The sequence below is a fragment of the Nelusetta ayraudi genome, unplaced genomic scaffold (assembly GCF_046127955.1).
Source record: "Nelusetta ayraudi isolate G7.1 ecotype Tasmania unplaced genomic scaffold, CSIRO-AGI_Nayr_v1 ptg000063l, whole genome shotgun sequence".
NCBI lineage: Eukaryota > Metazoa > Chordata > Actinopteri > Tetraodontiformes > Monacanthidae > Nelusetta > Nelusetta ayraudi.
The window spans coordinates 4,025,357-4,052,794 of NW_027466113.1; the positions used below are offsets into that span (position 1 = coordinate 4,025,357).

General features: G+C 44.3%; 3 protein-coding genes across 6 annotated transcripts; 1 reads left to right on the forward strand and 2 right to left on the reverse strand.

The window, feature by feature from the left end:
* Window positions 1-91: 91 nt before the first annotated feature.
* slc2a3b (solute carrier family 2 member 3b) lies at window positions 92-11,271 on the reverse strand. Of its 2 annotated transcripts, none has more exons than XM_076041131.1 (11): window positions 11,016-11,271; window positions 10,396-10,548; window positions 6,652-6,756; window positions 6,158-6,318; window positions 5,249-5,489; window positions 4,560-4,722; window positions 4,124-4,311; window positions 3,423-3,527; window positions 3,225-3,326; window positions 2,206-2,409; window positions 92-2,114 (listed from the first exon to the last, which is right to left on the reverse strand). In XM_076041131.1, exons 2-11 carry the CDS (start codon window positions 10,417-10,419, stop codon window positions 1,866-1,868), a joined length of 1,542 nt encoding a protein of 513 aa, XP_075897246.1. In that variant the 5' UTR covers window positions 10,420-10,548; window positions 11,016-11,271; the 3' UTR covers window positions 92-1,865. The 2 variants fall into 2 exon arrangements, with proteins under 2 accessions (XP_075897246.1, XP_075897247.1); XM_076041132.1 differs by lacking the exon at window positions 11,016-11,271 and adding an exon at window positions 10,659-10,738.
* A 2,693-nt stretch (window positions 11,272-13,964) lies between these two features.
* Window positions 13,965-15,964, reverse strand: cox6b2 (cytochrome c oxidase subunit 6B2). 2 transcript variants are annotated; one of them, XM_076040994.1, is made up of 4 exons: window positions 15,808-15,964; window positions 15,168-15,296; window positions 14,350-14,450; window positions 13,965-14,253 (listed from the first exon to the last, which is right to left on the reverse strand). In XM_076040994.1, the coding sequence occupies exons 2-4, from the start codon at window positions 15,271-15,273 to the stop codon at window positions 14,200-14,202; spliced, it is 261 nt and encodes an 86-aa protein (XP_075897109.1). In that variant the 5' UTR covers window positions 15,274-15,296; window positions 15,808-15,964; the 3' UTR covers window positions 13,965-14,199. The 2 variants fall into 2 exon arrangements, with proteins under 2 accessions (XP_075897109.1, XP_075897110.1); XM_076040995.1 differs by having other exon boundaries at window positions 15,168-15,303; window positions 15,808-15,876.
* A 1,404-nt stretch (window positions 15,965-17,368) lies between these two features.
* rasip1 (Ras interacting protein 1) lies at window positions 17,369-26,409 on the forward strand. Of its 2 annotated transcripts, none has more exons than XM_076040950.1 (16): window positions 17,369-17,627; window positions 18,294-18,415; window positions 18,758-19,209; window positions 19,385-19,636; window positions 20,011-20,249; window positions 20,344-20,508; window positions 21,118-21,322; window positions 21,421-21,719; window positions 21,817-21,978; window positions 23,192-23,232; window positions 23,519-23,673; window positions 23,798-23,910; window positions 24,401-24,695; window positions 25,440-25,603; window positions 25,682-25,823; window positions 25,915-26,409. In XM_076040950.1, exons 2-16 carry the CDS (start codon window positions 18,294-18,296, stop codon window positions 26,091-26,093), a joined length of 2,985 nt encoding a protein of 994 aa, XP_075897065.1. In that variant the 5' UTR covers window positions 17,369-17,627; the 3' UTR covers window positions 26,094-26,409. The 2 variants fall into 2 exon arrangements, with proteins under 2 accessions (XP_075897065.1, XP_075897066.1); XM_076040951.1 differs by having other exon boundaries at window positions 20,011-20,219.
* Window positions 26,410-27,438: the final 1,029 nt, after the last annotated feature.

The following is a 27,438-nucleotide window of genomic DNA, read 5'->3' on the forward strand; positions in this document are numbered from 1 at the left end:
CTTTTACCAGCTGTGGAAACTTGTTTCAACGGGAGGCTGGTAGACGCTTGTAATTCAAGGCACTCAGTTCTTTAAAACATGGTATTTCATCTTATTTTATTTTTTTCATTTATTTTCTCAAAAGCATTTTAAGGCACAGCAGCAAAACAGGCCGTTTTGGCAGAAACACATGAAGGACCGCCTCTCGTGCAACTCGTGTACACTTGACTGACTTCAGTCTGCTGCAAAATAACTCAGACATTCATCGCCTTAGCTGTTTTTCTTAACAGTGCAAAGTCAGATCATGTGACGTAACATTAAAGGGGGGAACATTTTTACACCCAAAAGCACTTTTGCCCCAGCAAACACAGAATATTTACAACCATCGGACACAGTTCAAGGAATTATTACAGTGTAGTTGGACTCCAGTAAGTGCAATAAAGAACTTTTCTAAGCTCAAGCGTTTAAAAACAAGCAACAAACAGCATTGCTGAGCTGTGGTTTGTCCTGTGATTGCGCAGCCATTGCACAAATCTACAATATATACAATCTCAATTAGAAACAAATGTAAAATGAGAATTTTTATCTCAACATATAAAAACACCTTTTTGTGCATAAACCACAGGAATGAATACTAGTAGTGTTTTGTTTTTTTTCAAAGCTGCTATGCCCGCGTGGCTCGTGTGTTATTACAAAGATGTGAGTTTTTATTTATCCGCGAACGAGCATCGTTTTTTAGATGACAATCTTTATGAGAAAAAAAACACAAGCGCTGCATACATCTGGAGATGTGTACGATTTTAACAGTACCGAGCACTTAACCGTGTACGGTACAACACAAATGCCACCCGAGTTGAACCTCAGCGCAGTCATCCGAAAACACAGGTCATTTCCGTAGTTTTAAAGAGCAGACAGACAGAGAAGCAGTCATTCTGAGCGTCTGGCAGAGTTAAACTGCCCGTCGCTCTGGCTGAAGCGTGAAAGCAGCGGACGAGGCCGTCTTTATTGATCAGTAGCGCGTCATTAGGTTAAAAAACGTCTCGGTTCCAACCGTAATGCCACTTAAATCATAAATAGAATAAAACCTGACTTTCAAAAATTCCTTTAAACAATTTTTTTTCAAATTCATATTGGTATAAAATGAACCGCAGGGGTTGACAAGATTGTCAGTTGATGTGAACAACCCCATTATAATCCATGGGTCCAGGTTGAGGTGGGGGATGGTCTCCCCCGCTAGCACGCTTTCCCCCCAAAACCTGAACATTATAGGGATGCTACCTGATATTCTGGATCACGTATGTGCTTCTAGTCTCTCTGCCGAAGGCAACGCGGCTCCTTTCACCTCGGCAACGAGGCACATGTTTGTTTTTTTGTTTGTTTTTTTCTTCCCAAAACTATCAGACCCCCAAAACCAGCTTTCCAGGCTTGACCTCAATACTTAACCCCTGCCCCCTCTCATCCAAAATCCTCCAATCATTTACCAGCGAGGCGAAGAGCAGAGGATGACCTGGCTTTTAACACTGAACATGTGCTGATCCTCTTACGTGGCCATTAGTGCAGAGTTGGCAACGGGAACGTCAACGAATATCAAGTGGCAGCAAATCAGTGGAGCGTGGCCCTTGACTGGCGCGCAGTTAGACACACTTCTGTCATTTATGGCTTTGCATGTTAAAAACAAAAACGATGAGAAACATAAAAATATCATTATTTTTTTTTAAATAAAATAAAAAATACGTTAAAAATGTAACCTTAATGTCTGTATTTAAAATACTGACGTGGCAATTTCTAAACACTTTGTCAAACATCCAGTGCGTTAGTTAATTCTCACGCTATCAAGCTTGCTTGGAATCTGTTTGCGGTGGACCAATTCAAAACTCTGGAGAACCTTAATTTTTCAGCTCCACCATGGGAACCTTTTCGGTGGGAGACATGGGGGGCAAGGCCTTGTTCTCCGGCAGGCTCACAGCGACGGACTCGGGCCCCGCGGGCGGCTGTTTCTCCGCACTGCTGGCGAAGCTCTGGGCAATGTCTTCGAAGGTTCTCCCTTTGGTTTCAGGTACTTTCAGGAAGGTGAAGATGAAGAAGAAGATGAGCAGGACCATGAAGATGATGAAGACGTACGGGCCCATAATGTCCTAGAGGGAGGAAGAGGAACGATGCTTGTGAGCGCTTCGGTCAAAAGTGACAGATTCTGACATCTTCTGAAGCCAGCCAGTGTTTTCTCACCTCCAGCTTAGGGAAGCCCAACCCCACCAGGAAGTTGGCCGTCCAATTGGAACACCCGGCCACGGCCACCGCCGCCGGCCGGGGTCCCTGAGAGAAGAGTTCTGCCACGATGAACCACGGAATGGGACCAGGACCCATCTCGAAACTGGCAACGAAGCCAAAGACGGCGACGATGGCCAGGTAGCTGAGGGACGGAGTGGACTCCTGCTCAGACAGGAAGAGCAAAAAACAAAAAAAAACAAAAAAAACATCATCAGGAACAGAGTAAAGGTCGCACGTTTCAATCCAGCACAGGGGTCACCAACACCAGGTCGCCCGCCAGGATCAAATGAGTCACATAGTCTGGCCTTAAAATAGCACATGGTTTTATCCAACCACGTTAAAGGTCCAGTGTGCAATATTTGGCTTGATTTATGACTTTTAGATTGGTAAAAGCTTATCATACTGTCCATAAATACATTAAAAGTGTATAAGTGCAGTACAATAAAAGTCATTTAGTTTTCCTACCCTTAGAACGGTTCTCATATATATAAGAATATGCATAGATCAATGAGGGTCTTACTCCTACTTAGCTACCATCTTGAAACGGCATATTTCTAAGGAAGCCTGGTGTGGACAATCCAGCTGCCAGCACGTTTGGTAATTAGGGTGACTGCTCACGTCTTAAAATAAACCAACAAAGAAGGAGGTGGTCGAGGTATCCAGGTTTGGGCGCACAGGCCACCGTAGTTCACTGGCAAGCTCAGGAGGGAGAGAAAGAGTGAAAGACGCTGCAATCTAAAATGTGACCACTTGATGTCGCTGTTTCTTCTTCAAAATCTCCAAATATTGCACACTAAACCTTTAAGCCATTGATAAGAATTATTGTGAGGCTCACTGAGAAAACGTGTTATTTCAGAAGAGTGTAGCAAACTGCTTGTGCTTCATTTAACTAAGTAGCCATGACGTCGCTCTCCTCCTAAAATTTGATGAGCCCTGCTCCTACAAGAGACAAGAGGGAGGCTGCTGACGTCACTCACCACCAGAGCCAAAGAGATGGTCATGAGGAGAGCGCAGAAAGCCATTCCAGCAACTCCGATCAGGTGCAGCGTCCGCCGACCCGCCCGTTCAACCAAGAACAGCTAACGAAAAATGGGAAAAACAAGACCTTGGTTAATCGTTGTTGAGGAATAAAAGAAAAAGCGATGCCACTTTTTCTACATGTACAAGTAGCTCACAGAGACGATGGTGAACACAGTGTTGACGACTCCGGCTCCGATGGTGGCGTAGATTGGCTGTGAGAGGCCGGCTTTCTTGAAGATTCCCGTAGAATAGTAAAAGACCTACAGGACAAAGGGAGAAGATTTGTTTGTTTATGTTAATTAATTAACTCTTGACACATCAGATGGAACAGTTTCCTCCTGCTGGAAGTTCTTATTTTTACATCCATTTTGGCTCCCGGAGAGAATGTTTCTGTTCAAACACAGCTGGAAGGTGACAGACAGACACCCTTTTTGACTGTTGAATTCAAACCATTTCGTTTTAGGGATGTTAAAAATGAAAGCTATTATGGATTAATTGTCGATTAAGAATTTAATCGATTTAATTAAATTAGTCGCAATTAATTGAACTTTTTTTACACAGTTTTTTTTTTTTTTTTGTTAAATGGCGTGGTTTTAACCTGTGTACCTAGAACAAGTTACTTTTAAACAATTAAAAAAAAAAAAAGTTGAAATGTGACCAATTACAAGTCAACTTAATGTCAGAGAATAAATGTTTAGGGTGTTTTTACTGTTCTCTAATTTAAAAACTGGTCATATTGGACCCTCAACATTATTTAAGGGTTAAATAATGTGTTCCTTGCACATTTTTCATCACAATATCATCGCTTCAGACTGACACTTGAGGACGACGTCACTAACGCGTGACAGTAACTCACTGCATTGATGCCGGAGAACTGCTGGGAGAGCTGCAGGATGATGGCGATGATGATGGGCTGGCGGTAATTGCGAGAGCGGAAGAGTTCCAACATGGTGACCTTCTTCTCCTTGGCCATCCTCATCGCTTCCTCCCTCATCTCCTGAATGTCTTCGCTCACGTCTTCGCAGCCACGCAGACGCACCAGAGCTGCAAGAAGGAGACGCGGAAGAAAAAAAAGACGGGAAGTGAATACAATATTCATGCAGATGTGATCTATAGAAGGACTCTTAGCGCATACAAAAGTTGGATAAATTAAACATGTGCAACAAACGAGGGCAGCCTCACTTCATCTTCAAACCTCTCGGCATCAAAAATTAAAATCTAAATTCAGCCTCGTTAAAACGACAAGCTTGCTGTCATGTTTGCTCAGTTGTGAAGCTGTGTGGGGCAGCCACCTTTTCTGGCCTCCTCCTCCTTGTTGAGGATGATGAGCAGGTACCGAGGGCTCTCGGGGCAGAAGGGCAGCATGATGGACTGCACGATGGCAGGCAGGATGGTCAGGGCCAGCAGCAGGGGCCACAGATTGTCGGAGCCCAGGATCGACTCCAGGCCGAAAATCTGGAGCAGAACAAAAAGATCGGGACAAAACACATTCAATCTTCTCAGAGAACATCTTGTGCCACCATCAATGGCTGGGGTGGGATCATTACTCACGCTGAAGGGACAACAGGTAGACCTGAAAGGTCTACACGACAATCTTTTTTTTTATTATTATTCTAATTGTCACTGTGCTTGCTTGTATTTATTAAATATTTTCAGTGTGAAATTATAACAACCATCCTCTGAATTAGAGAGCAGGAAATGCTCACCAATGTCAATTTTAATAGGTCTATATCAGCTTGCTCCTACCGTCCTAGGACTACTAGGGTTAAGGTTACATTAAAGTTCTTCTTTGAGTGTCTTGTTTCCACCAAGAACAGAATCCAGGTCAATCATCAAGTCAATCAGAAGTACATTTACTCGAAAGATATGACTTGAGATGCTGTGGTGTGGAAGTGTGAAACCACCGGCCACCAACAACTCTGCAACTCTAAAAAAAAAAAGCACCTCTGAAACATAAACATCGCCCATTGCAGTTCCTCACCTGGGCCACCAGGATGCCGATGACCACGCCCAGCTGGTGCAGCGTGCCGAAGGCGCCACGGACGGCCGTGGGGGAGACCTCGCCAACAAACATGGGCGTCAGGCCCGTGCACAGGCCACAGAACACGCCGATAACGAGGCGGCCGATGATGACCAGCTCAAAGGACTGACACACCACCGACAGGCCCATCAGGCTGCCGCCGACCAGCGCCAGCACGTTGTTCAGCAGCATCGACTTGCGTCTAGGCATGGGAGAGAGGAAAGGGGTCGGGCGGCGGTTAGCAGGGCGAAGGGCAACTTTTCTTCAGTGCTGGAATTAAGATGTCAACAGGCTGCTCAGCCCACTCGATGACGCTAAAATGACTCACTGTCTGGTAAAAGGGTGCAACTCTAATCAGATTTGGTGAGTAAACACCATGGAAAAGCAATTTAAGTGCAATTTCTTTTCTTTATTGTCTTCTTTCTACACTGAAGATAGATACTGAAGACATCACATATATGAGCAAGATAAATGTACGGTGATTATGCAGCAAAGAAAAACATGTTAAATAACTCTAAATGTGATTTTTATGAAATGTGGCTATTTTGAAGAACTTAAATATAAAAGGTGTTTGACTTATTTTACACTTTTATTGTTTCCTACATAATTCCATGTGTGTTCATGCATAGTTTTGATGCCTTCAGTGAGAAACTGCAAAGCCAATAGTCATGAGAATGAAAGAAAGGACATTAAATTCACAGCGTGTGTCCAAACTTTTAACTGGAATGGTTTCAACTTTTTCGAATAAAACCTACACCTTAAAAGTAGTAGCACAAAAACTATAGCAAAACAGCAGTTTTAAATCACCTTATGTGAATTATTGTTTGTCAAGTTCATTCTCTACAGAGCTGTGTTTCCAGCAGTGCACACCTGCCAAACTTGTTGACAATGGCTCCGACGGAGAGCGACCCGATCATGCCTCCCACGCTGAAAATGGCCACGGCGAAGCTCCACACCATGATGTTGGTCTCCTCGCTGAACGGCTCCCCGTACCGCTGCATCGACACATTCTGGAAGAACCCGCGCACTTTCTGCCGCGCGGAGGAAACACAGTGGCACGTTTAGACAACTTGGCCACGGGAGGGCGCTGTGGCGTTTTGCAATACTGCCTTGCCGTCTCGAATGGGGTCAGACGGACTGAAAACGTCACGTCTAACACGATCACGCCACAATAGTCTGATGGCGCTAACATGATGAAAATGTATTAATGAAAAAGGGAGGAATAATTTACTGAAGAACTTTCTAGTTGGATTTTATGCCTGGCTTTGTTGATATCACACATTCCATCCACCCTGCCAACACACACACACACACACACACACACACACACACACACACACACACACACACACACACACACACACCTGCTCGGGTGCATTGATGACCCCGGTGTTGTAGCCAAACTGCAGCGAGCCGATGACGGCTGTTGAGACGGAGAAGAGAAGGTAGGCGGTCACCTTCTTCTTTGGCTGTTGAAGGGAGAGGAAACAAAACGGAGACAATCGTCATTTTAAAGACTGAGCAGTTGGGAGTTTATGTACAATCAGGCCCTCAGTTTAGCGTGGAGTGCTTGGCCCGCTCCTGGCCTCACAAAGCTCTGGTTGTCGACGGTGACAATGGTTACCAAGCACAATGAGCCATTCTGCATCCTGCCTGTTTCTCAGCACTGGGCTGCTGTTTAAGCTATAGGTGTTACAAAACAGCACAGGCGACGCAATTTGCAGCCACGAGGTATGTCATTAAGTCGCTACAGACCAGACGGAATCCTATTGTGTGGGTTTTTTTTTTCTTCTTCCCCCTATTGTTTTTGGAATTGCACCGGTCATAGCTCATGAAAACAACTCATACAACGCAGCTGCCGCTATTCATTTACATGCTCACAAAAAGCTTACACCACCACAAGAACGAAAGATTTGGATAAAAAATATTTCAGATGTGGGTCAATGAACTCAGCAGAAATTAGCAAATTTCCTCCTCAGCTTCTTTTCACACACCACTTTACAGAAAGTGTGTGCTAAAACACACAGTTCTGCTGATTAGTCATTTAGGATGTCACAAAAAACACCATTGCACCACTAATGACAGAGTTTGGGTCTGTGAGCCACTCACTGATACATCATGTTGAAATCCCCTCCGCAAAAATATAGATCAATAACGCAGCCCGGTAGTAAATCAGACAGCAGCTCGTAATCTGAGATCTCAATAAAATTCAGTATGCACTCGCTCGCTCGTCTGGTTGGTGGAGGGCCGGGGGTGGGTTGCTGAGGGAGGAGAAGTGTTTGTTACAATTGCTAAACCACAGGGCAAACTCGTTTGGGGGGGGGGATGTAGAAGTGTCAAACCAAAAAGACGTCAAACGACAAAAGTTGCATCACTGCCTAGTTTTGAATCCGCATCATTTAGCCAAAAGTGGAAATCCCCCAGCTACCGTCTGGAGCTCACATTTTTTTTTCTTTTTCTTACCATTTAATTAATGAGCCGTCTGAGAACTTTCGCAAAGCTCACTTTGTATCAAGCGTCTGGTGGTGGTGACGGGCCAATGTCCAATTAGGCCCATTATGAAACAACGCGGTTTAATCATCCAGTTTAATCCGTCCATGTGAAAAAAAAAAAACCCAAAAAAACGAGCAGGGGGTAAAAAAAAAATCCCAGCCCCAATTACAACACGACTGCAGAATTGCAACCTGGATGAAACATTTGTAATACTTTGTCCGTGTGTTAGTTTCCAGTCCGCGTGAGTCATCAACACAGAGACCCAGTGAGAGCTACGTGCTGTCCGTGCTTCCAAAGTATCCAAATATTCAGCAGAAGCGTTTGGCGTGAACGTCATTTTGAAACTAACAGGCAGTTGAAAGGGAAGCCTCTCTTTTTTTTTTTTCACATTCTTTTATCGACAAACACAAAATGTTCCAGTAACACTCCCCCCCCCCCCCCACCCCCTCATACCATTAGCTAATAAAACATACTTATGCCTGACTTCAAAAGTCAAAAGAAGAACATTTTTGCTCCTCTGAGACGCCGATAATCAGCTGCAATTACATAACGGTGCCGTTCTCAGAGGAACATAGTGACCCTATCTCATTAAAAAAAAGGACTAAAATAAGCAAAATAGACCGGTGCTGGAATCATGAAAACTGTCATACAGAGATACACAGGAAAAGCAGCATATATGATAAGTGGCTGTTGTGAAGGGAAGTGCAAAGTTTTAGGAAAAGAAGAAAAGTGAGATAAAGATGAGGACAGTCTTTTTTTTAAAAAAAAAAAAAGAAAAGAAAAAAAGGTCCCATGGTACACTGAGTATAACAGTGCATTAATGATTAATACCAAGTGATCACCCCGGGTCACCTGGCAGGGTTGCAGCACACACAGGGTGGGGCCTCAATACAGCTCAGTCAGGTTAATGGAGATTAGACGAGGAAAATTACAGTACAATTAAAATTACAGTTTGCGCTCGTTGGTGTGGTTTTACAGATTGTATCAGTGTTCTGGCGAAATATACAAGCAGTATCTGCACTGGCATGCGATTGTTGCGTAACTACTACTGCATGAGCGATCGCAACCCTCTCAAAAAAGAATGCCATTGAGGGTGCAGCCCATTGTGCAAAGATCCTCCTGGGGTGATGCACAAATTCATTGTAATGCTTTCACGGGTATTTCATACATGTGTGTGAGTTGCACAGTTTGCTCGGCAAAGGAAGGAGGCAAGGTCCAGTGTGAGAAAAATAACGCGAGTGTGCAGTGAATTTCGTAATTGTACAACACATAACAATATTTTATATTACGCAAGGGGTTTTCTGATGAAACAAATCAGGATCACTGCGTTACTGAACAGGCAAAAATAAAAAATTATACTTTTAGATCAGTCTGTGAAAATATGTACTCATTATTATTATTATTATTAGTACATTATATGTACTAATTAATCCGGGACAAACTGGAAAACAATCATCGGATGAAGGTCATGTGGTCCGATTAAAAGCTCCAAGTCAGCGGGGAAACAAGCATCAATGCAAGACTTTTGTCCTAAACCTTTGTTTGCCTAATTGAACTTTGATCAGTATGGTTTGCAGTACAATTTCTTTGGCCCAGTTTGTTCAGTTTTTACATAAACAGAAATAAAAGAAAAATGGTACCAAACTGTGGCTTGACTACTTTTAGGAGTCTGCTTTCTTCACTCAGTCAGATGACAGTCTGGCGTGACCCACTGCCCCTTGACATCTTTTACATCATACATTATCACTCTGACTCTAGACTTCTCCATTGCGGGAAACCTTTTGTTTCTAAGATGCCAGTGCAAAGTTGAGAGATTAAAGGTGAATGAAAAAGATGTGTTGAATATTTAATTGGTCTGTCAAAAGAAAAACATTATTGTTGAAAAAATGTATCAGCTAACCTCCGAAATAATCCTAAATTCAACACTTTGAAAAGCTGTTTCAAAAAACATTGATGTAGAAATGCTCATTTGCCGTAGTACACACTGTGGGTTGGTGAATGGTTACATCTACACCTTTGCAAAGAGTCTTGCGGCAACTGGCTTGAAAACCAGGTGCATGCAATGCGTTTCAAAACACAAACCACAGGGAAGGTTTACATAAGCTGTTCCTGTCACTTTAAAATGTTCCAGAACGTAAAAGCAGTCGGCAATAAAACTCAAATTGATGACAAAAAGCGTGTGGTGTTTTGTCTTTTTTTCGGTCGCGCTGTTTTTTTCCCTCTCGATCTGATCCTTCACTGCATGCAAATACAAGCAGGGAAGCGGGGCTCAATCGTGTTGCAGCTTGCCACCAGCCTGCCACAGTTAACAGTCAGTCACGTCCTGTGAACGCTCTCGGCTCTCATCTACAGTCCTTGCCAGGAAGGAAAAACACTGAAATGCCATCCTGTGGCTCGTAAACGTTCACAGAACAAACCAAACAAGTAGAACTCAGACTGGTACGCATTCATTTCGGAGATATTAAAATGCATGTCAAAAAAAGCGCAGCATATTTATTCATTAAGTGAACAAAAGTCAAGTGTACAAGGTTGCAACAAGCTCCAAGTTTATATGTAGAGCTGAGACTGAGACAGCAAACCAAGCAGCACACTGTGAAAAGAGCTGATATTAGTACCTTGTCATCCTCCATGCGCTCCATCGTTTCCTATTTAACTGGGAGAAGAAAAGAGACTCCACGGATCCCAACGGTGAGGGATTCTTCACACTTGGCTGTGTCTTGCTCCTGGAGATTCAGATCCAACTCAGTGCAAACAGTCGGCAGCAAAACCTGATGATAAACAAACAGAAGAACAGTGTGAGGTGACGTTTAAACAAACGTCAGTCTTGAGTGTGAAACTTGCAAATGACAGGATTCAACTGCAGATGAGGACCCCAGACCTGAGGAGACAGACAGGTGTGGCAGAGCACCTTGAGACAGTGGTGGCTCTCGGAATTCTCACTACATTAAAGACTTATCAATAAACCACTCCCCCTACTTCCGTGTCCACCCTCCAACCCCACTATGAACCACTGACGAAATACTCTATTTTCTCATGTAATTACTATGTTTTCTCGACAGTATTTTAAAACAAAAACAAAGTATCACGTCATCTCATTAGGACCCTGGGCCATGTACATGATTATCATGGTACGTATACAGTCTACCGAGCGATAAGTGTGTTCACAGATCAAAATCAAACGAGGAAAAAGTAGCAATAGGTGAATGTGATGTGGAAAAGCAAACGGCAGTTTTACCTTAATAAACGATCAAAAAATAAATAAAAAAAATCAGCCTTTATCCACTCGCAGGTTCTTGGCCAGACCTTCTAGTAATGACTGAGCCCATCCCACTGTCCTTGTGCTTTAAACATGATGGGACACGCCGGTCGGCACGTTTCACTGCTGCTTATTACTCACTCACTAGCAGCAGTTGCGTGTACCCAACTTCCAGAGAGGCTCGCATCCTGTCGACTCATTTTTTCTACTTCTTTCTTTTTTTAAAAAATACAATCGTAATACGCACGACACGCTCGCGCGCGCTCGCGCGCGCTCGCACGGTGGCGAGAAGGAGGGGACTACGTGCTCGGGAAAGCGTGCGAGCGAGCGAGCGAGCGAACGGCTCGCGGAGGCAGTTAGGAACAAACGGCGCCGCTGAAAGGAGCCTCTGTGTTGCCCACCGGCTGCGCACACAAAGGCGGAGAGCGCGCGACGCTGCCTCCAAATACAAAGCCCGGTCACGCAGACATCATGGGACCGGCTGAGTGGGTGGCAAACACTCGGGGAGCCCAGCTAATTCTCCTCCACACCTAATCTAATATCCAAATCCCCACCTCCAGTCTGGAATTCGACGAGTTGCTTCGAGAAACATACGTTGTTGTTGTTGTTGTTGTTGTTGTTGTTGTTGTTGTTGTTGTTGTTGTTGTTGTTGTTGTTGTTGAAAACTGTTTTGCAGCATTTCTTTGTACGGTTCTGTACGGGCGTGAAGTTCGTGCTCGATACATAAATTACGAAATATTTCTCAGTAAGTGTGTTTCAATAATTTCATAACCTAAAAATAAGAGAAAAAAACCCATCACACGCCCACTGGTTTTAAGGAAACGCCACAATGGCAAATGGTTTCTGATTACTCCATTGAAAAGAAATAGAGACAATGGACGTGGCCTCCGTGTCAAACCTCGTCGACCAAGCAGATGTTAGTGATTATCACTGATCTCCACAGATCAAAATTCAATTTTCAACCTTGCCTTGAGCGGCGTGTGATGCTTAGCAGGTGATATTGCTCAAATTGACGTGTCCGTCCACTCAACGTTCAATTCAGCTACAAATGTGTGCACATAAAAAAAAGGCAAAAAGCAAAATACATTAAAATTATTCGTCCTTTTGATCATTTGTCAACTTTACTCCCCCTCCACGCATTTTCCCAGCATCAAAGCGGCTTCCTGTTATATCAGATATTTGAAAGTCGGTCATGTAATGAAATAGTGAAATGAAACTGGCCTCGACTAGGTTTCCTGCCAGCAAGTACTTGCTTGTTAGAAGCAGCTTCACGCTGGATGGAAACTTGATAACCATCCAACTTAAAATGCAACATGGGCTACTAGTTACCACTAATTACCTGCCCACCTAGACACAGTCAAGTCTGAAAAACACACCCTGGTGAGTGCCGTGAACTCACACTGTGACAAACATGCGCAACAGACACCAGACGCATCAAAATATGTCATAACAAAGAGCTGCGAGAATAATGAAGGATGAAATAAAATTCAACCGTTTACAGATGTCTTGAATGCCAAACTCTAACATGGGACTCTGGACATAGGAAACCCATCATTCAGGCCCAGTGGCACTCTGACAGGCAGCCTTCTGTCTCGAATTTAGTTATTAAATTGTATCTAAAGCACAAAATGTAATATCCGAAAGGAGAACCAACAGCCATTGGCAAGGTTACTGAAACTGCATCATCGTCTGGAGAGTTTGTCTGAAGAAGCAAATGGCATTGTCAGAGCATCTCCTGGGAGAAAACAGGAGTTGGAGAGGCAGACAGAGAGCCAAAATAAAGTTAAATAAGGCTTAATTTGATCATTTTGATTTAGGATTTAGAATGTGAAATGAGTATTAAGAATGAAGGAAACTGACTAGGGTTAGACTTCCGTATAAAAATAAATAAATAAATAAAAAGTACAGACTTACTGAGCTTCAATTTATTGGAATCATTGGACCGACGAGTGAGACTCATTCATTCTTAACTAGAAGTAGTTTTCAAATAGGAGTGATTCACTGACGTTTGTTGTGAGGTTACTTCAGTAGAACACTCCACAATATATCAGCGCATTAGCGTCCTTTGATGTTCAAAGATCAAGATTAAAGCGCCTCCTGCGGTGACGTCGCAGTGAAGTGTGCTGCAATGTAATGCAACAGCGTCGCCTTGTGTTCTAAAAGTTCAACTGATCTCTGCTACCTCAGACACTCCGTCACGTTCAGCTGTCTGCGATCGCCCTCTTTTAACACTGAGCGATATGCTTTTGCGACAGTTTGATCTTTTTCTGTTTTTAACAGTTTGTACGTAAATTATTGCTGTTTGGTCTGGATAATAACAGATTACATCCTTACTGGCATGTCAGGGCGCATTGTTGTAATTACAATATAGCATATGTTCAAAACCTGCTCTCGTTTGAAGAAAGCAGGCGATTGATCCTGACAAAACTGAACTAAAAGAATTAACCTTTAACGGCACTGTGTCAAAAATACGTGTGCTTTATTTTAACTAAGCCTTCTAAGGCCAACAACGTGGTCTTGTCTGTCATGCGTGTCTCATTACCGTTTGATGAAATGAGAATTTGTTAGTGAGCGCTGTCGACACAATTTATTCAAGTTACTGGCCAAGAACGATTTTAATTTCACAGGTTTGAAACAAATTCACATCAACAACGTAAATAAGTGAAGCTAACGCTCATATGATTTGATGACCTCGTGTGGTGAGATCTGGTATTACACCAATAAATTACATTCAGGGGCTAAACTGAAGGCTACTTGAATGGATAGTCCAGACTGTGGTGTTTACAAAAATATTCATGACATTAAATCCCCAAGGCCCAGTGCCATTTACTGGGTTAAACCTTTTAACACATAATATAAGAGTCACAGTCTGTATTTTAACTTAATTTTCTCTCAAGTGACAAATGACTTAAAATGAACACAACTTGATTATTAAATATGTGATGCATTTATTACCCAACCAGAGATAATTCTGTTTTTGACACGGAGAAAAACACATCCAACTTTGACATGCAAAGTAAAAAGTTGTGCGTGTTTACATGAAGAACAGTAACATCATTTAATCACGGTGAGAATCTGGTTTGATAATGTCCTTAGGCACACACTACAGGGGTAAAGGTGCAAGTAACAGATGTCTTGTGGTGCACAGTCCTGTCTGCTGAGCTCAGATCTTCCCAGGGAAACTTCCGTCCTCGATCCCCTCGTCCCATTTGGCCACCTGGTGGGAGACGTCATAAGAAACATCATTAGCTCTACAACACATCAGAAGTCTTTAATACTCTCAAGACTGTTGAAAAACTAGCTAGAAACCTACCCAGCTCATGGGACAAATGCTCTTGTACACCCTCTGGTACCACTGGCAGGGGGTCACATCCTGATCTTTAGCAGACAGGGCCTTGCTGCACCTGTGGAAATCTGGTAACCAAACAAATCAAGGTTAGCTTATTCATCTGAAACCATGTTGATACTAAAACATTGTCACAAGTTCAGGTTGAAGGACTGTTGGTGTCGGCAGGGAAAAAGTGACCTGTGGCAATAATGTGACTCAATGTTGATATTATAGAAAGCGTTTCATTTTTGAATGTCATTACTAATACTATAATACTAGTGCAGAAGGATTAAGGTGGCGCAAATTGACTGGTTTTGCAATCTTGAAGACTTTTTGCCTCTCATTCAAAAAGGTTCTTCACTTCTGGAAGAAAAAATTGAAGTGTTTCTTGTATTTCACCACCAGGAGGAGGTTGTGGGGTAGGCCTAAAGCCTGTTGGTCTCCCACTGGCAAAGGTATTGTATGCTAATAGGATGAAACCAATATGAGTCGTTACTCTGATGACCTGTGGGGACTGAGGGAGGATGACCCTTTTTCCTGCCCCGCCATTATTTGTGAATTGTTAGGCCCACTAATGTGAAGAATGGTTACGCTGTCAGTGGAGTGTCCTCAATTTAACCCTTATACACCAAGATGACCTGGGCGACTGAGAACCTTCACAATTGACTGACAGTTGAAAAAATGAAAGAGTTCAGTCGCTCCTAAACTTAAAGTATTCGTACTTTCGACTGCAACACGGATGAAAAGACATCTTAAGCTACAAAGCAGTAGGTTCCGACTTGAGACGGTGCGCACGAACTCACCCAAGTAGTTCTGGTAACAGTTGCGGGTTTGGTTGGTGTTGGGGAACCGGGCGTCAAAGGGAGCAGTCCTGTAGGACTTGATCTTCTGCTCGATATCGTCAGCCATCTTTCGATGATTCTAGTAGTAGTCTAAACACTGACCAAACAGAGAGACGTATATGTTACATATTCCAAAATGGGCCACTCAAAACCACTGTAAACACGAGAACATTAATGTAGCGTCAGTACGTAGCTTCAAGGGTAGCAGCATTAGCATTGTCGTAGCTTGTTAGCTTTGTTTATCCTTCACTTTACGATCACTTGGTTATTAATCAAACCGGAAGACGGCTGTAATAGAACATTCTGACACCAATAATAACGAATTCGACACAGTGGCACGGCAAGAGAGACCTACGAGGAAATGAACGCAGTTTTCAAAACATTATCGTCAAATGTTCTACGGGTTAGCTGGATAGTGCTAGCTCTTAGCTAGTCGCTCCTATGAACGCACACGCTTAAGATGGTTAACGTATTCCGCCGAGGTCACGTTGTTAATCAAACGGTGTTTCTAGATCAAATAAATCTTAAGATAGAAATGCGAATCTCAAACAAAAGCAGAAAAACACAATTAAAGAATAGCCAGCTATGGCTGATAACTAACCTTGGAAGCGGAGTGTCCTCGGTGCTCTCTAAACGGACGTCCTCTCGTCGGTGCGCAAAGGATGCTGGGACATAATATGGTTCCGTTCCGTTGGCCGGACAAAATGTAGTTTTCCGGCATCAAATTAACTTTCACACCGACATCTCCTGGCATGATAGTGGTTAATAATATTTTCAAGGGTTGAGAATTAGTATTACTTGATTTTCTAAATGGAAGGGTCACTCACTCCGCTCGTTCTTATTTAAAAAAAAGAAAAATAAATGTCAACAGTTTCTCAATAATTTGCACTGTATCGCCACGAAACTGTTTTAAATGCTTGAGGCTTGAGTATAACGTATAACGTGACAGATGTCAAACATTTTTTTTATGGCTACAAGAATAATACATGCAAAATAAAATTGCAGGTATTTATTTAAAATTATATATGTATATATATATATATATATATATATATATATATATATATATATATATATATATATATATATATATATATATATATATACACATATATATATATGTGTGTATATATATATATACATATATATATATATATACATATATATATATGTATATATATATATATACACACATATATATATGTGTATATATATATATATATATATATATATATATATATATATATATATATATATATATATATATATATATATGTATGTATGTATGTATATATATGTATATATATATATATATATATATATATATATATATATATATATATATATATATATGTATAGCTTGGATTTCTATTGCACTATTCTAAAATCTTTCTTCATTGAAACCATTATTGATTCATACTTATCAAGCTAGTAAAATACTACTCACCACTGTCTACATGTTTTGTTATATATCGACTTCTCCTCTCCCTCAGCAGCCCAGCAAATAACACATTAGTCTTGTTGATAAAGTTTGTCAAAAAAAGAAAAAAAAAAAGAATGCAGTTTTTAAAACTAGGTATGTACAGTCCAACTGGCACACTGTGACAGTCTCCTTTCTCTTCCCATCACCATCTTCCTGTAGAAGACAAGGTCAAAGATCACAGGTGTCTCTGTGGCTTCCTCCGACTTCCTGACTCACTGTGTGTGTTTCCTTCTGTCCATTTTTTTCTTTAGAAAAACTCCAAGCTAAATGCTGGGAACACATGGACTCATGACGGAATCAGTTCCTTGCATAAAATCAAAACAAAGCACCAGATTGAACTGGCCACGTTGTGAGCAAAGTGGTGTGACTTTGAGTCCCCAGTCATTTCTATTGTCCCCTTCTCTGTTAGTTTCTTTTCTGCAGGCAATTTGTGCAACCGCTTGCGGAAAACAAGACAATGAACAGCCTTGTATTGTTTTGTAGTGTGAAAATAAAAAATACAACTAGGTCTCAAAGTCCTGCGTCTGCCTACAAATTCACTCGTTAGCTCCTCTCACCCATCGACTCAACCCGAAACCCCCCCCGCACCCGCCCCCCATTCAGTCAGGATATAGGTGTTGTCCACTGCAAAGGAAGGAAATTCTGTCACTTAAAACAATGGGCCTGTTTCTCTATCTATAGAACCAGAGAGGCTGAGAGCTGGAGAGACAGGGGGAAAGAGGAGCTTGTTCAGTCAGTAAGTAAAGAGTGCTTTAGTGACCAGATTATGGATATTTCAAATATAAATTAGAGCTGCGAGAGGCGCCGACCCGTTCGAAAATGGAATTTCAGAGTGGGAAAAAGGAAACGTGCATACTTTTTAGTTGATTCTGAGCTGCGTACTCGCTTCACAGTTGGCAAACGGTCATCACAACACACTACGGCAGAAGAAATTGTGGGTAAGTGTGATTAGCTTTTCTACTTATGTTATTCATAGCTTGCAAAATATTTTAAATGATGTGATATAGGTCGCTTGTTGAAAATACGGCATACATGAAAGGAACCAGCAAATTAATAGCGCAAGATCAGAAGACTTGAACGAATGGATCCTTGAGCTGACTGCTCGAAGTCCAGAATTAAGCACAGATCCTTGTAATGTCTATAATCCTAAACGTAACGCTGTACATCCACATGAGCCAGAGGAAGGGTCAGGCAATTGTCCATGCACTGCGTATTTCCGTGTGAGTGAAACAGCTGGATGTGAGTCGTAGGAAAGATGTTTCCTGTTTGACAGTGGGGGGAATTCATGCTGTAATTTTCACAAGCTGATTAGAGTGTTTTGAGTTTATGTTTTGTGTTGTTTTTTTTTTTTGTTGTTGCTTGTTTTGACCATGTTGACAACTTACTGGAGGTATCCTGATGATAGTTACTGACGGTGACATCATGCCATTGTTATATTGTCTCAAATCCTGGCAATGCCGACACATTCCTCAACACCGTCCTGGTCTAAATTAAGCACATTGGGGGTAAACGTGATGGACGTCATAACTTGTGTTCTCATAATTCCATCCAAAAGACACTCTTGTTCAGGGTTTGTGCGTGTCGCTCTGTTCCCCCCCTGCCAGATGGAGGGGTCTGGCAGTCCTCGCTTCAGAAAACTCCATTTCCCGGTGGGCCTGTGGATCAATTCGCCCAGAAAACACTTTGCCAAGTTGGGGGGCCGCTGGCCGAGCGCCATCTCTGTCAAGTCAGTCTGATGCTCTCTGCACACTTACTCTTTAGTCCCCCCTTCCTTCATTTAAATGTATATTTGTACTCAGTTTATGTGAGATTCATTGTCCACTTGTTTTGTTTGAATTGCCCGCCTGCTAACAATTGTTGAATGAAGAGTTTATGTATCACCGTTGTCTTATCTGACTTCCACCTCCATTAGTATCCTTCCAGCACCGTAACCTTTCCCTGTTTTATTTTAGTCCCTGTTGTTTGTCTGTGTTTGCTCAGTCATAACTCGCAGCTGACTGGTCCCTTCCTCTCTGCTTCCTCTCCCCTCCATCTGTCTCCCCCTCACCCCCACCTCTGTTGTTCCCAGGTCCACCACCAGCTCCGACGCCGCCTCCCTCCACGAGGCCCCCTCTGCCCCTTCCTCTTCCCTCTCTAACTCCACTCCCTCGCTGGCCTCCCCGGCACCGTCCCCGTCTCCGTCCCCGGCCTTCCTCAGGCCGCGGCCGGCCGGGACCCAGTCCCGCGCAAAGCGCCTCTCGCACCTCTTCCTGCGGGGGCGCTCCAACAGCGACCGAGACCGAGCGGTGGGGGAGCGGGAGAGGGAGGTGTGGGCGCACTCGGCAGCCCCGTCCTCCCACCACTACGTGCCCCCGGCCTCCTCCTCTGCTCCTGGCCTCATCAAAATCTACGGGGATGCCTTGTCCAGTGGAGCCAACTACCGCTCTCTGCTGGCCAACGTTCACTCTACAGCCAGGCAGCTCATCGCCCAGGTCATCACCCGGTACACTGAGAGAGAACTGGAGGAGGCGGATGACGCAGGTATCAGAGGGAGGGAACTTTCTCCCACTTGGATCTCTGCTGCAGTCCATTACTGGCAATTGTTTGCTAAAAAAAATCTAACCAATAGAGAATGACTTAATACAAACAAACAGGGTTATGGAAAAATAATCCCCCCCCGCCTCCCTTACTCCTTCATTCCTCCATTACCTTGTAGTTCTCCAGAAACACAGCCCAGAGGACTTCCTGTTGTGTGATGTCATCGGAAAGCCCATCCAGCAGCCAGATGGAGCTATCAAATGGGAGACAGAGTGCCGGAGAAGCGTCGCCCCGTGGGAATGTCCTTTGCTGCTGGTGGACATGTGGCGACCCAAGGATGGATACGAACGGCGCTTTGAGATCCAGAGGAAGGACGACTATGAGAGAGAGGAGAGGGAGCGCGAGCGCGAGAGGGAAGGGGAGCAGCAAGGTGCGTTCAACGGTCATATGTGACGTCACAAAGGGCAGCAATACCTTGGTAACGGTGGCAAAATCCTGAGTTTTTTTAAAAAAATATCATACTGACTGAAACTACTGTGCCATGTTTTGTCTCATTTTTAATTTTTAACAAAAACTAAAAAAACAGTTTTAGCAGGAAGCCGAGACTGAAGCTGCATCAGGCGGTAAACAGAGGGCTAAATATGCTGTTTACTGGAGCTCATGTGAATCGCAGATCCTAAAAACAAAAACAGAAGAAAACAAAACAAAAAATTAAAGGACACAGATTGTAATAATTATAGTATAGGACCTTTAATTCCCAACACAGGGTCACACTAACCAGACCTCTGCATGTCTGGGCAACAGGTGTCCGCTGGCGGCGGAGCAGAATGTCGTCAGGGGGCGGGCCGGAGGAAAGTGAGCGGGGCCACCGTGCTCGCAACACGGAACTGAGGAGGAGCATCAGCGACATGAACCTCAGCCTACGCCGTCGCCACGGCAACCACGTCAGCAAAGAGCCCCAGGCCCCCGGCAGCCGGCCCGACAATGGAGGGGCGCAGGGGAGGAAGAATATCGTAAGCATGATCAACTCTCAGCCAGGAGAGGTAGAGGACACAGAGTGGCCACAATAATAATAATTGGAAAAACCGAATGCCTCGCGTCGTAACCACGTCTAAATCCGTCCCGTGTGTTTTTCAGATTAGAGCCTCAAAGGCCGAGGCGAAGGTCGGCTGGACGAACCAGCCGGCGGAGGATGAGAAGGATTACTCCACCTGTGACCTGGAAGTGATGTCACAGAGTCTGATCCTTCCGCCCACGGACCGGCCCTACTTTCTGTTGCTGCAGGGTTACGACCAGAGCAAGGCAAGACACGTTGACAGATGATATCGAGTCGCCGTCCTCATCTCAGCGGGCATCACTCGCACTGCGTAAACAGCGCAAAACACACAGCGCTACAAAAGCCTTGTGTGGTTTTTTTTATCCTTCTTCATCTTCTTTTTTTTTTTTAAATGCTATGTTGCGTAAGCACGGCCCGAAGTTTGGATGTGCAAACTGGCAGGCCCGTCGGGGAGGACTTTTGCGGCGACGCGCGCACATGTACCCACGCCCAACGCAATGACATCATACCTGCATGTTGGTAATCGTTGCATACCATCAGGGTTTTCCATCGCGCCTCTCCCATTCAGCATCCTGCACACACACAAATAAAACCCTCAGCCTCGAAAAAGCGGCACAATGCCTCAACAGCTCGACAAAAAAGCCCCTCTGTGCGCATCACTTGCGACACAATGACCTCACTCAGGTCGGCATTGTCGCAAACTGTGACACACTTCATGGCTTATCGGCCGCTGGTGGCCATGAAGAAACAGATGTGAGCGTTAGCGCTCGCTCCGGGGGGAAGATAACAGACCTCCCTGACTCCCCGCTCCCACTTCCTCCCCCCCTCTGCTCCTCACTGTGTGTTTTGTTTAGGATTTTGTTTTGTACATCATGGTGGGCCATACGCACGTGTTTGGACGGAAGCCCACGATGAGGGAGAAGGAGAAGGACAGGGAGCGGGAGAGGAAAGGAAAGAGGCCCCTGAAGGTGGAGACGTTCCTCTCGGCTCCCGACCTCCTGGCCAGACACTTGTTGGTCAGGAGAGACTCGGCTGTTCCCGAGATGCCCGCCGGACAAGGTAATCAAACGGTCTCTGATTTCCGACCCTGCCCCCGTCACGCCGGCCAGCGGGTCTAATAAAAAAGTCTTCCCAAATCTCATTCTGTTACACGGCAGCTCTGATGCGGCCCTTCAGAGGAGGCGCCGTCACACACAACGGGGTGGTGGTGTACAGAGAGACGGTCCTGAAGCCCGGCGATGTGATTGGCCTGGGCAGCCACTTCCTCTTCCTGTACCGTGACCCCCGGGTGACCCCAGCGCCGCCGCTGGCGCTGACCCTGCCGTGGCAGCAGGACTTGTCCGCCAGCTGCTGCTCCTCTGGGCTGGTGGACAGACAGGAAGCGCTGAGACAGTACCTGGGCTCCACTGAGGCCCTCCTCAAGTTCAACCCCTGTCACGCAGACTCTCTGTTGCAGGTGAGGCTGCTGTCCTTCCGCTGTTGCGTAAAAGAAATCTACATGCAAACATTTTAATTTTATCCCATGATTTTCTTTTACTATTTATTTTTTTTAGGAGATAATCTCCAAAAACTCCTCTCCGGACTCTGGCGGTGGGTCTTTAGCTCCTGCATATCTCCTGTCTATTATGATCGACTACGCCTCCAAACACCTGGACCCTGCTCTAACACCACAGATATTGCTGAAGTCAGCCAATCTAATCAAAGAAATCGTCTGGGTGAGTAAACGCGGAAACAATTTGAAAAAATAAAAAAATAAAAAAACTGTTTCTTGGTCATCTACGGTGTGGCATTATGGGTTAATGCTGGCTACATACTGTACAGTTTCCAAGTACAAAGACATCCACCTTGGAAACATCTTTGGTCTTGGCTCGAAAATAACGACTCTACATCACACCGTCAGGCTGGTCCCAGGGCGGTTGTCACCGCAGTCCCGCAGCAAAATTCTGAGAGAAATTTGGGGTGACAGCTTAACTACGCTGATGACATGTTGTTCTTGCTCGCTGCTGTTGCTCCACTTAATTAACTTCAATCATTTTGCACAGTGGCCTCGATCCACGCCATAGTGTGCAGCTCATGCGCTGTGAACAAGTCAAAGCTCTACAATGCCGAAACCAGAGAGACATTATTGCTCTAAAGGAAAGATGTTGTGTAAAATCTGTCTGGTGATTTAGAACAGCATGCCCAAAATGACGACATGGTCCAATGTGTATAGGAAAATAACACCAATAAAATACTATATACTGTATGTATATATGTATATATATGTATATCTATGTGTATATACTGTATCTGTGTATGTGTTTCAAGAGATTAAGCTTTTACATTCACAGCTTTGCCTCCTTACTCATGGCATTTTAATACATTACGGGGCAAAGTCAAACACATCAGGTGGGCAGATTCAAAAGCAGCATTTATAATGTGGGGAAAGTTTTTAGGGGTTATGGTTTACCACACCATTCATCATCAGGCCCGTCTGCCTATTAGCGCATGATGGTTATATGACTGAGGTTTCTGTTTTTTCTTCGTCTTCTTTTTTTTTTCCAAAAAAAAAAACTTGTAAGACCATAGAAGGCTCAGCGTGTTGCTATGAGGATTTCACAGTTTAGACTCGACGTGGTTTTCTGTTAGTCAACATGAATAAATCAGTCCGTCTGAAGCTGCCACATACAGTCAGACGTAAAAACCAGCAGGCCTCTTGTTGTGGCCTGTTACGCTGCAAACAGGAGCGAGGATGAGCTAATGTCACCGCTCTTCTGTTGGAAAATGTGCTGTAATTGTCCTGGCCTCGGAGCGAGTCTCTGCTCTCCTCCACACACACACACACACACACACACACACACACACACACACGCACACACACGCGCACACACACACACACATTCTAACCCAAGCGTCTCCCCTCCCTCCTGTCTGCGACTCTCTTCACAGGATAACATTAAGGAATTTGGGGATAAGCATCCCACGCAAAAGTAAGAACATTTTTTGTTCGACGTCATGTTTCCTCTGTTTGGAGATTTCCAGGCTAAGTGATTCATGATACATTTGTGCCTTCTGCTGTTATGTCTTGGGTACATTTTTGCAGTGTGATAAAAGCATCGCAACGTAGTGATGCTGGAAAATAGCTCAGCAATAGCAACATGTCTGTATTGCATGTTTTTCTCTAGCGTGTTGGCTGGCTCATATTGTTTAATGTCATCCTGTGTTTGGCGGAGACAATTTGAATCGCTCATTTTGACTTCTCACAAATATGTCCAGTCCCTCAGAACAAGCGGGCGAGATCAGCACACCGAATGTCCTCAAGCTCTCATCCGACCTTCGACCCCTGATGTTCTGGATGTCAAACGCCACCGAGCTGCTCAACTTCTTCCAAGTCAAAGTGGAAACCATGGAGAAAGAGTGGGAGTTTGAAGGTAATTTTGAGACAGCACGTTTGAAAAGGGTCCCGCCCAGACGAGACGGTTTGACAAAATTAAAGAGCACTTCAGAGGCGATGGGCGAAAGTGTTTCATCTCTCGTAATGATTGCCTTTTCAAGCCCCCGGGGACCCGATTCTCACAACTGACATGGACACCTGCTCAGAGGCACTGGCACAGCTGGATGATGTCATAATGCACACCTTTCAGCAGTGTGTGTATCACCTGACTAAGGTAGAGCAACAAACGACGACAAGATCAACTTCCCAAATCCCCAAAGTAAATACATAACAGCAAGACAGAATCCCTTTTTGAACACAAGATGTTCCTCCAGTTGTCTCACCACCACTTCAAATTCAAACCAGCTGTCAACAGCTTCTCTATTTTTGTTGGCGCTTCCTTTTTGGAGGACAAAATGCGCATCCCAAGCACATTTGGAGGTTGCATGTGTCTGTAATACATTCCGTTGATAAGCGTCATACTCTGCCTTTTGACTCGTCGCTAGTCAAACACGCAACATGTGCTAAAAATAAAAATTGTTGCTTTGAAGTGTGAAATAGGGATTATAAACACACGTCATCTGTAAAAAAGCTCAGCTGCTGGACAATTCACATCCAGGCCAAAGAAGAAATAACGTTTACAAGCTGGTATTTACTTTACTTATTGTTCTTCCATTGGATTTTACCAAATGATCTTGATTTCTATTCCTCTGCGCACTCCACAGACCCTGTACTCGCTGCTGCCAGCCCTCCTGGACACCAACCCCTTCTCCAACGTGGACAAGGACAAGGAGAGGGCCGCAGGTCAGGGTGCAGAGGGCGGGGAGAAGCAGGGAGGGGAGGGGGAAGAGGACGACGTGTCCACCTTGCCGGCCAAAGTGGCTCGGCTGGTGGAAGTCTACAGGTGCTCCCTGGTGCTGTCGCGGGAGGCCTGTCTGTCCCCGCCGCTCACCTCCCAGACCTTCGGCTATCTCTTCTTCTTCACCAACACCTCCCTGCTCAACACCCTGCTGGAGAGAGGTGAGAGGTTGAGGCAAGCGTGTGTTGCAAAAACATCATGACCACGTTTAGCTTCTTGCAGCTGGAGAATATAAGATTTCTGATTAGGTTTTTCCTTTTTTTTAATTTTCCTTGTTAATTATAACAAATGGGATATTGGAGATATAATACTTGAGCTCCTAATACTGCTGCTATTACTACTAATACGGCAAGAAAAATAATAATGTAATAATAATGGCTTCATTAGTATAAAACTCTTTAAAAATACTGATTTTATTGCTAGGAAACATTATATATAAAGTACAAGACGCTTAGACAAAAAAAATAATAAAAACAATTTATAAACAGCACACATAGTAATAAAAACCATCCAAGCTAAAAATAAATAAGGGTAAATAAGAATAAAATCATATTCATAAGATCAACTTATATTAGAATGAACCTACAAAATGCTAATATTTAATGTTTAAAGCTTTAACTGGCTTCTTTGGGAGGTCACAGAATCAGAAACTCAGTCAGGTTTTTGAAGTTAACACAAAGAGGGTTGTATTGCCTCTCGGCTTACAGTGGGAACGTGGAACTTTTGAACTGGAGGTGTGGAGGGAATAAAACAGACTTAGTCACCATATAATTGCTGTTCACTACACCACAGTGTTAATCCCCCGCTTATGTTACTAAGAAACCTGTATTGTTATTACTTAGCGAGCGTATTCGCCTGCCTATCAGGAATGAACACATCTCTCTGATCATTTCTGCCCACGTCAGATGGTTTGTTCTCGTGGTCTCGAGCGGTCCAAATCCGAACCAACCTGGACCTGGTTCTGGATTGGCTCCAGGGGGCGGGACTGGGCGACATTGCCTCTGAATTTATGAAGAAACTGTCGGTCGTGGTCAACTTCCTGTGTGTTCCCAAGACTCGACTGATCCAGGTAACAGAGATTTGTTTTGTCTTCTCTTCAGTCATCTTCTTCGTTTTTTCTTTAATCTATTAACCTTGAATCTTCTAGTCATCCTGGAATAATCTCCTGGAGGACCACGTTCTGTTAAGCCCATCCCAGCTGCACCACTTGCTCACTCATTACAAACTGGGTCCCACCAGAGCCCCACCAGCATCCTGGGCCCCTCCCCCAGGCACGGAGCTGACCGGAGGTGCGACGTACTCATGTTAAAAAATAATGGGTTCAATTATGCAGTGGAAAGAGTGAGAGGAATGTCAAAGATGTTGTTCTTTGTCCTTCAGACATCTTCGAGAGCTTCCTGGACCACCCTCCGCTCATCCTCCCCAACGAGACCCCTCGCCTGGACCTCTCCCAGCCAATCCCCAGCCCCGAGCTGCAGAAGGAAGTGACTCGACTCCGAACCTTCTTATGGGGACTGGACCAGGACGAGCTCCCTGCCAACCAGAGGACTCGGCTATGAGGAAGCCCATATTTGTCCCTCTTGGAATGTTTCTGGGAAATCGAAAGCTTATCATCGTAAACAGCAGGAAAAAAAAAAGATTTAGGCCATGTAAAAAAAAAGAAGAGAAAAACTCATTCCTTTGCCCTGTTGTTGTGTTACTGATATCTCCATATAGATACATTGAAATAAGAGAAATGTATTGGCTCTGCTATGACTTTTATACTATTTAGTGAAACGACGTGTCTGTTGCAGTGTTGTGCCTTCCATGGCTCACATTCATGTTTCTTGAACTCCTTTTATAATTAAACTGAAGTAAAAATCCCTGTTTAAAAGATTTACAGTTGTGGCATGATGACACTTTGCACCCCCCCAACGCCACACACACACAAGCACACACACACGCACACACACACACACACACACACACACACACACACACACACACACACACACACACACACACACACACACACACCTCACTTACAGCAAACTTCCCCTCAGCCATGACAACTCCCTCGACTCCAGCCAACAAATGATTATTCCACCAGGTGGCAATGCAGGACTCATTCCTCTCTGACGCGACAAGTCTGCAGGTGGAGTTTGCTTTGACCGAAGCAGGCGATCGCACACGCGTCGGCTTCAAAGGCTCACTCTCATTTCCTGTAATCACGGCGGCATGTGACGACACATGGGGGTCGTGACTCAAGACGGCGACAGCAAACCCAGCTAACCTTTAGCCGTGGCTTCCGTAAAGGTTAGAGCGGGTGACTCGCGCGCCGAGGGAGATTTTCATTTCCATGAGGTTAAGGTGACTCTGGAGTGGTCAGATTGGAGTGGTTTCCTTTTCATTAATGTGGTTGACTTCCCCTCGGCCGATAGGAAATACACAGATGGGGGCCAGCTCATTAAGGGTAAATAAGCAAGTGGCTGTCGTGAGCAGACGGCAGACAGGTGATATCATCAGGGGTGACTAAGAACTTTGCCAGCGGTCGGGTTGGCTATCATAAATTTGTAATATCCAGTCAATTTGGCCGTCTCGCCAGCCAGACTTCTTCAGAAAACCACTTGTCTGTGTTTGGAGTCTGAAGCTCCATGACGTCTCCGCAAACACAAGTTATCACGCTACTCCTTTGGCAGCCCACCAACACAGCTCTCTTTCTTCCGGTCAGCTTTTCAGATGGACTCCTTTACCGTAAGCACGGAGCTTCGGAAAAAAGGAAAGAAAGAGAAGCCGTCCCGTTCAAAAGAGAGAGATCCCTGCTTGCTTCATCGCTGTTTTCCTCGGCTTCTGTCCCCCGTGTCAAACAGAAACACGCCATTGAAGGGGACCGCTTATAGATTATGAATCACAGCCGGGGGCTGG

Coding starts and splice junctions, on each gene's coding strand:
- cox6b2 (XM_076040994.1), bottom strand. CDS start 15,273: ATGGCTGACGATATCGAGCAGAAGATCAAGTCCTACAGGACTGCTCCC. Junction 14,451..15,167: donor CTGTTACCAGAACTACTTGG/GTGAGTTCGTGC, acceptor TTTGGTTACCAG/ATTTCCACAGGTGCAGCAAG. Junction 14,254..14,349: donor GCATTTGTCCCATGAGCTGG/GTAGGTTTCTAG, acceptor GTCTCCCACCAG/GTGGCCAAATGGGACGAGGG.
- slc2a3b (XM_076041131.1), bottom strand. CDS start 10,419: ATGGAGCGCATGGAGGATGACAAG. Junction 4,723..5,248: donor TCGGCATCCTGGTGGCCCAG/GTGAGGAACTGC, acceptor GTTCTGCTCCAG/ATTTTCGGCCTGGAGTCGAT. Junction 3,528..4,123: donor AGTTCTCCGGCATCAATGCA/GTGAGTTACTGT, acceptor TTTGTCCTGTAG/GTCTTTTACTATTCTACGGG.
- rasip1 (XM_076040950.1), top strand. CDS start 18,294: ATGGAGGGGTCTGGCAGTCCTCGCTTCAGAAAACTCCATTTCCCGGTG. Junction 20,250..20,343: donor TCAACTCTCAGCCAGGAGAG/GTAGAGGACACA, acceptor TGTGTTTTTCAG/ATTAGAGCCTCAAAGGCCGA. Junction 25,604..25,681: donor CCAAGACTCGACTGATCCAG/GTAACAGAGATT, acceptor TGAATCTTCTAG/TCATCCTGGAATAATCTCCT.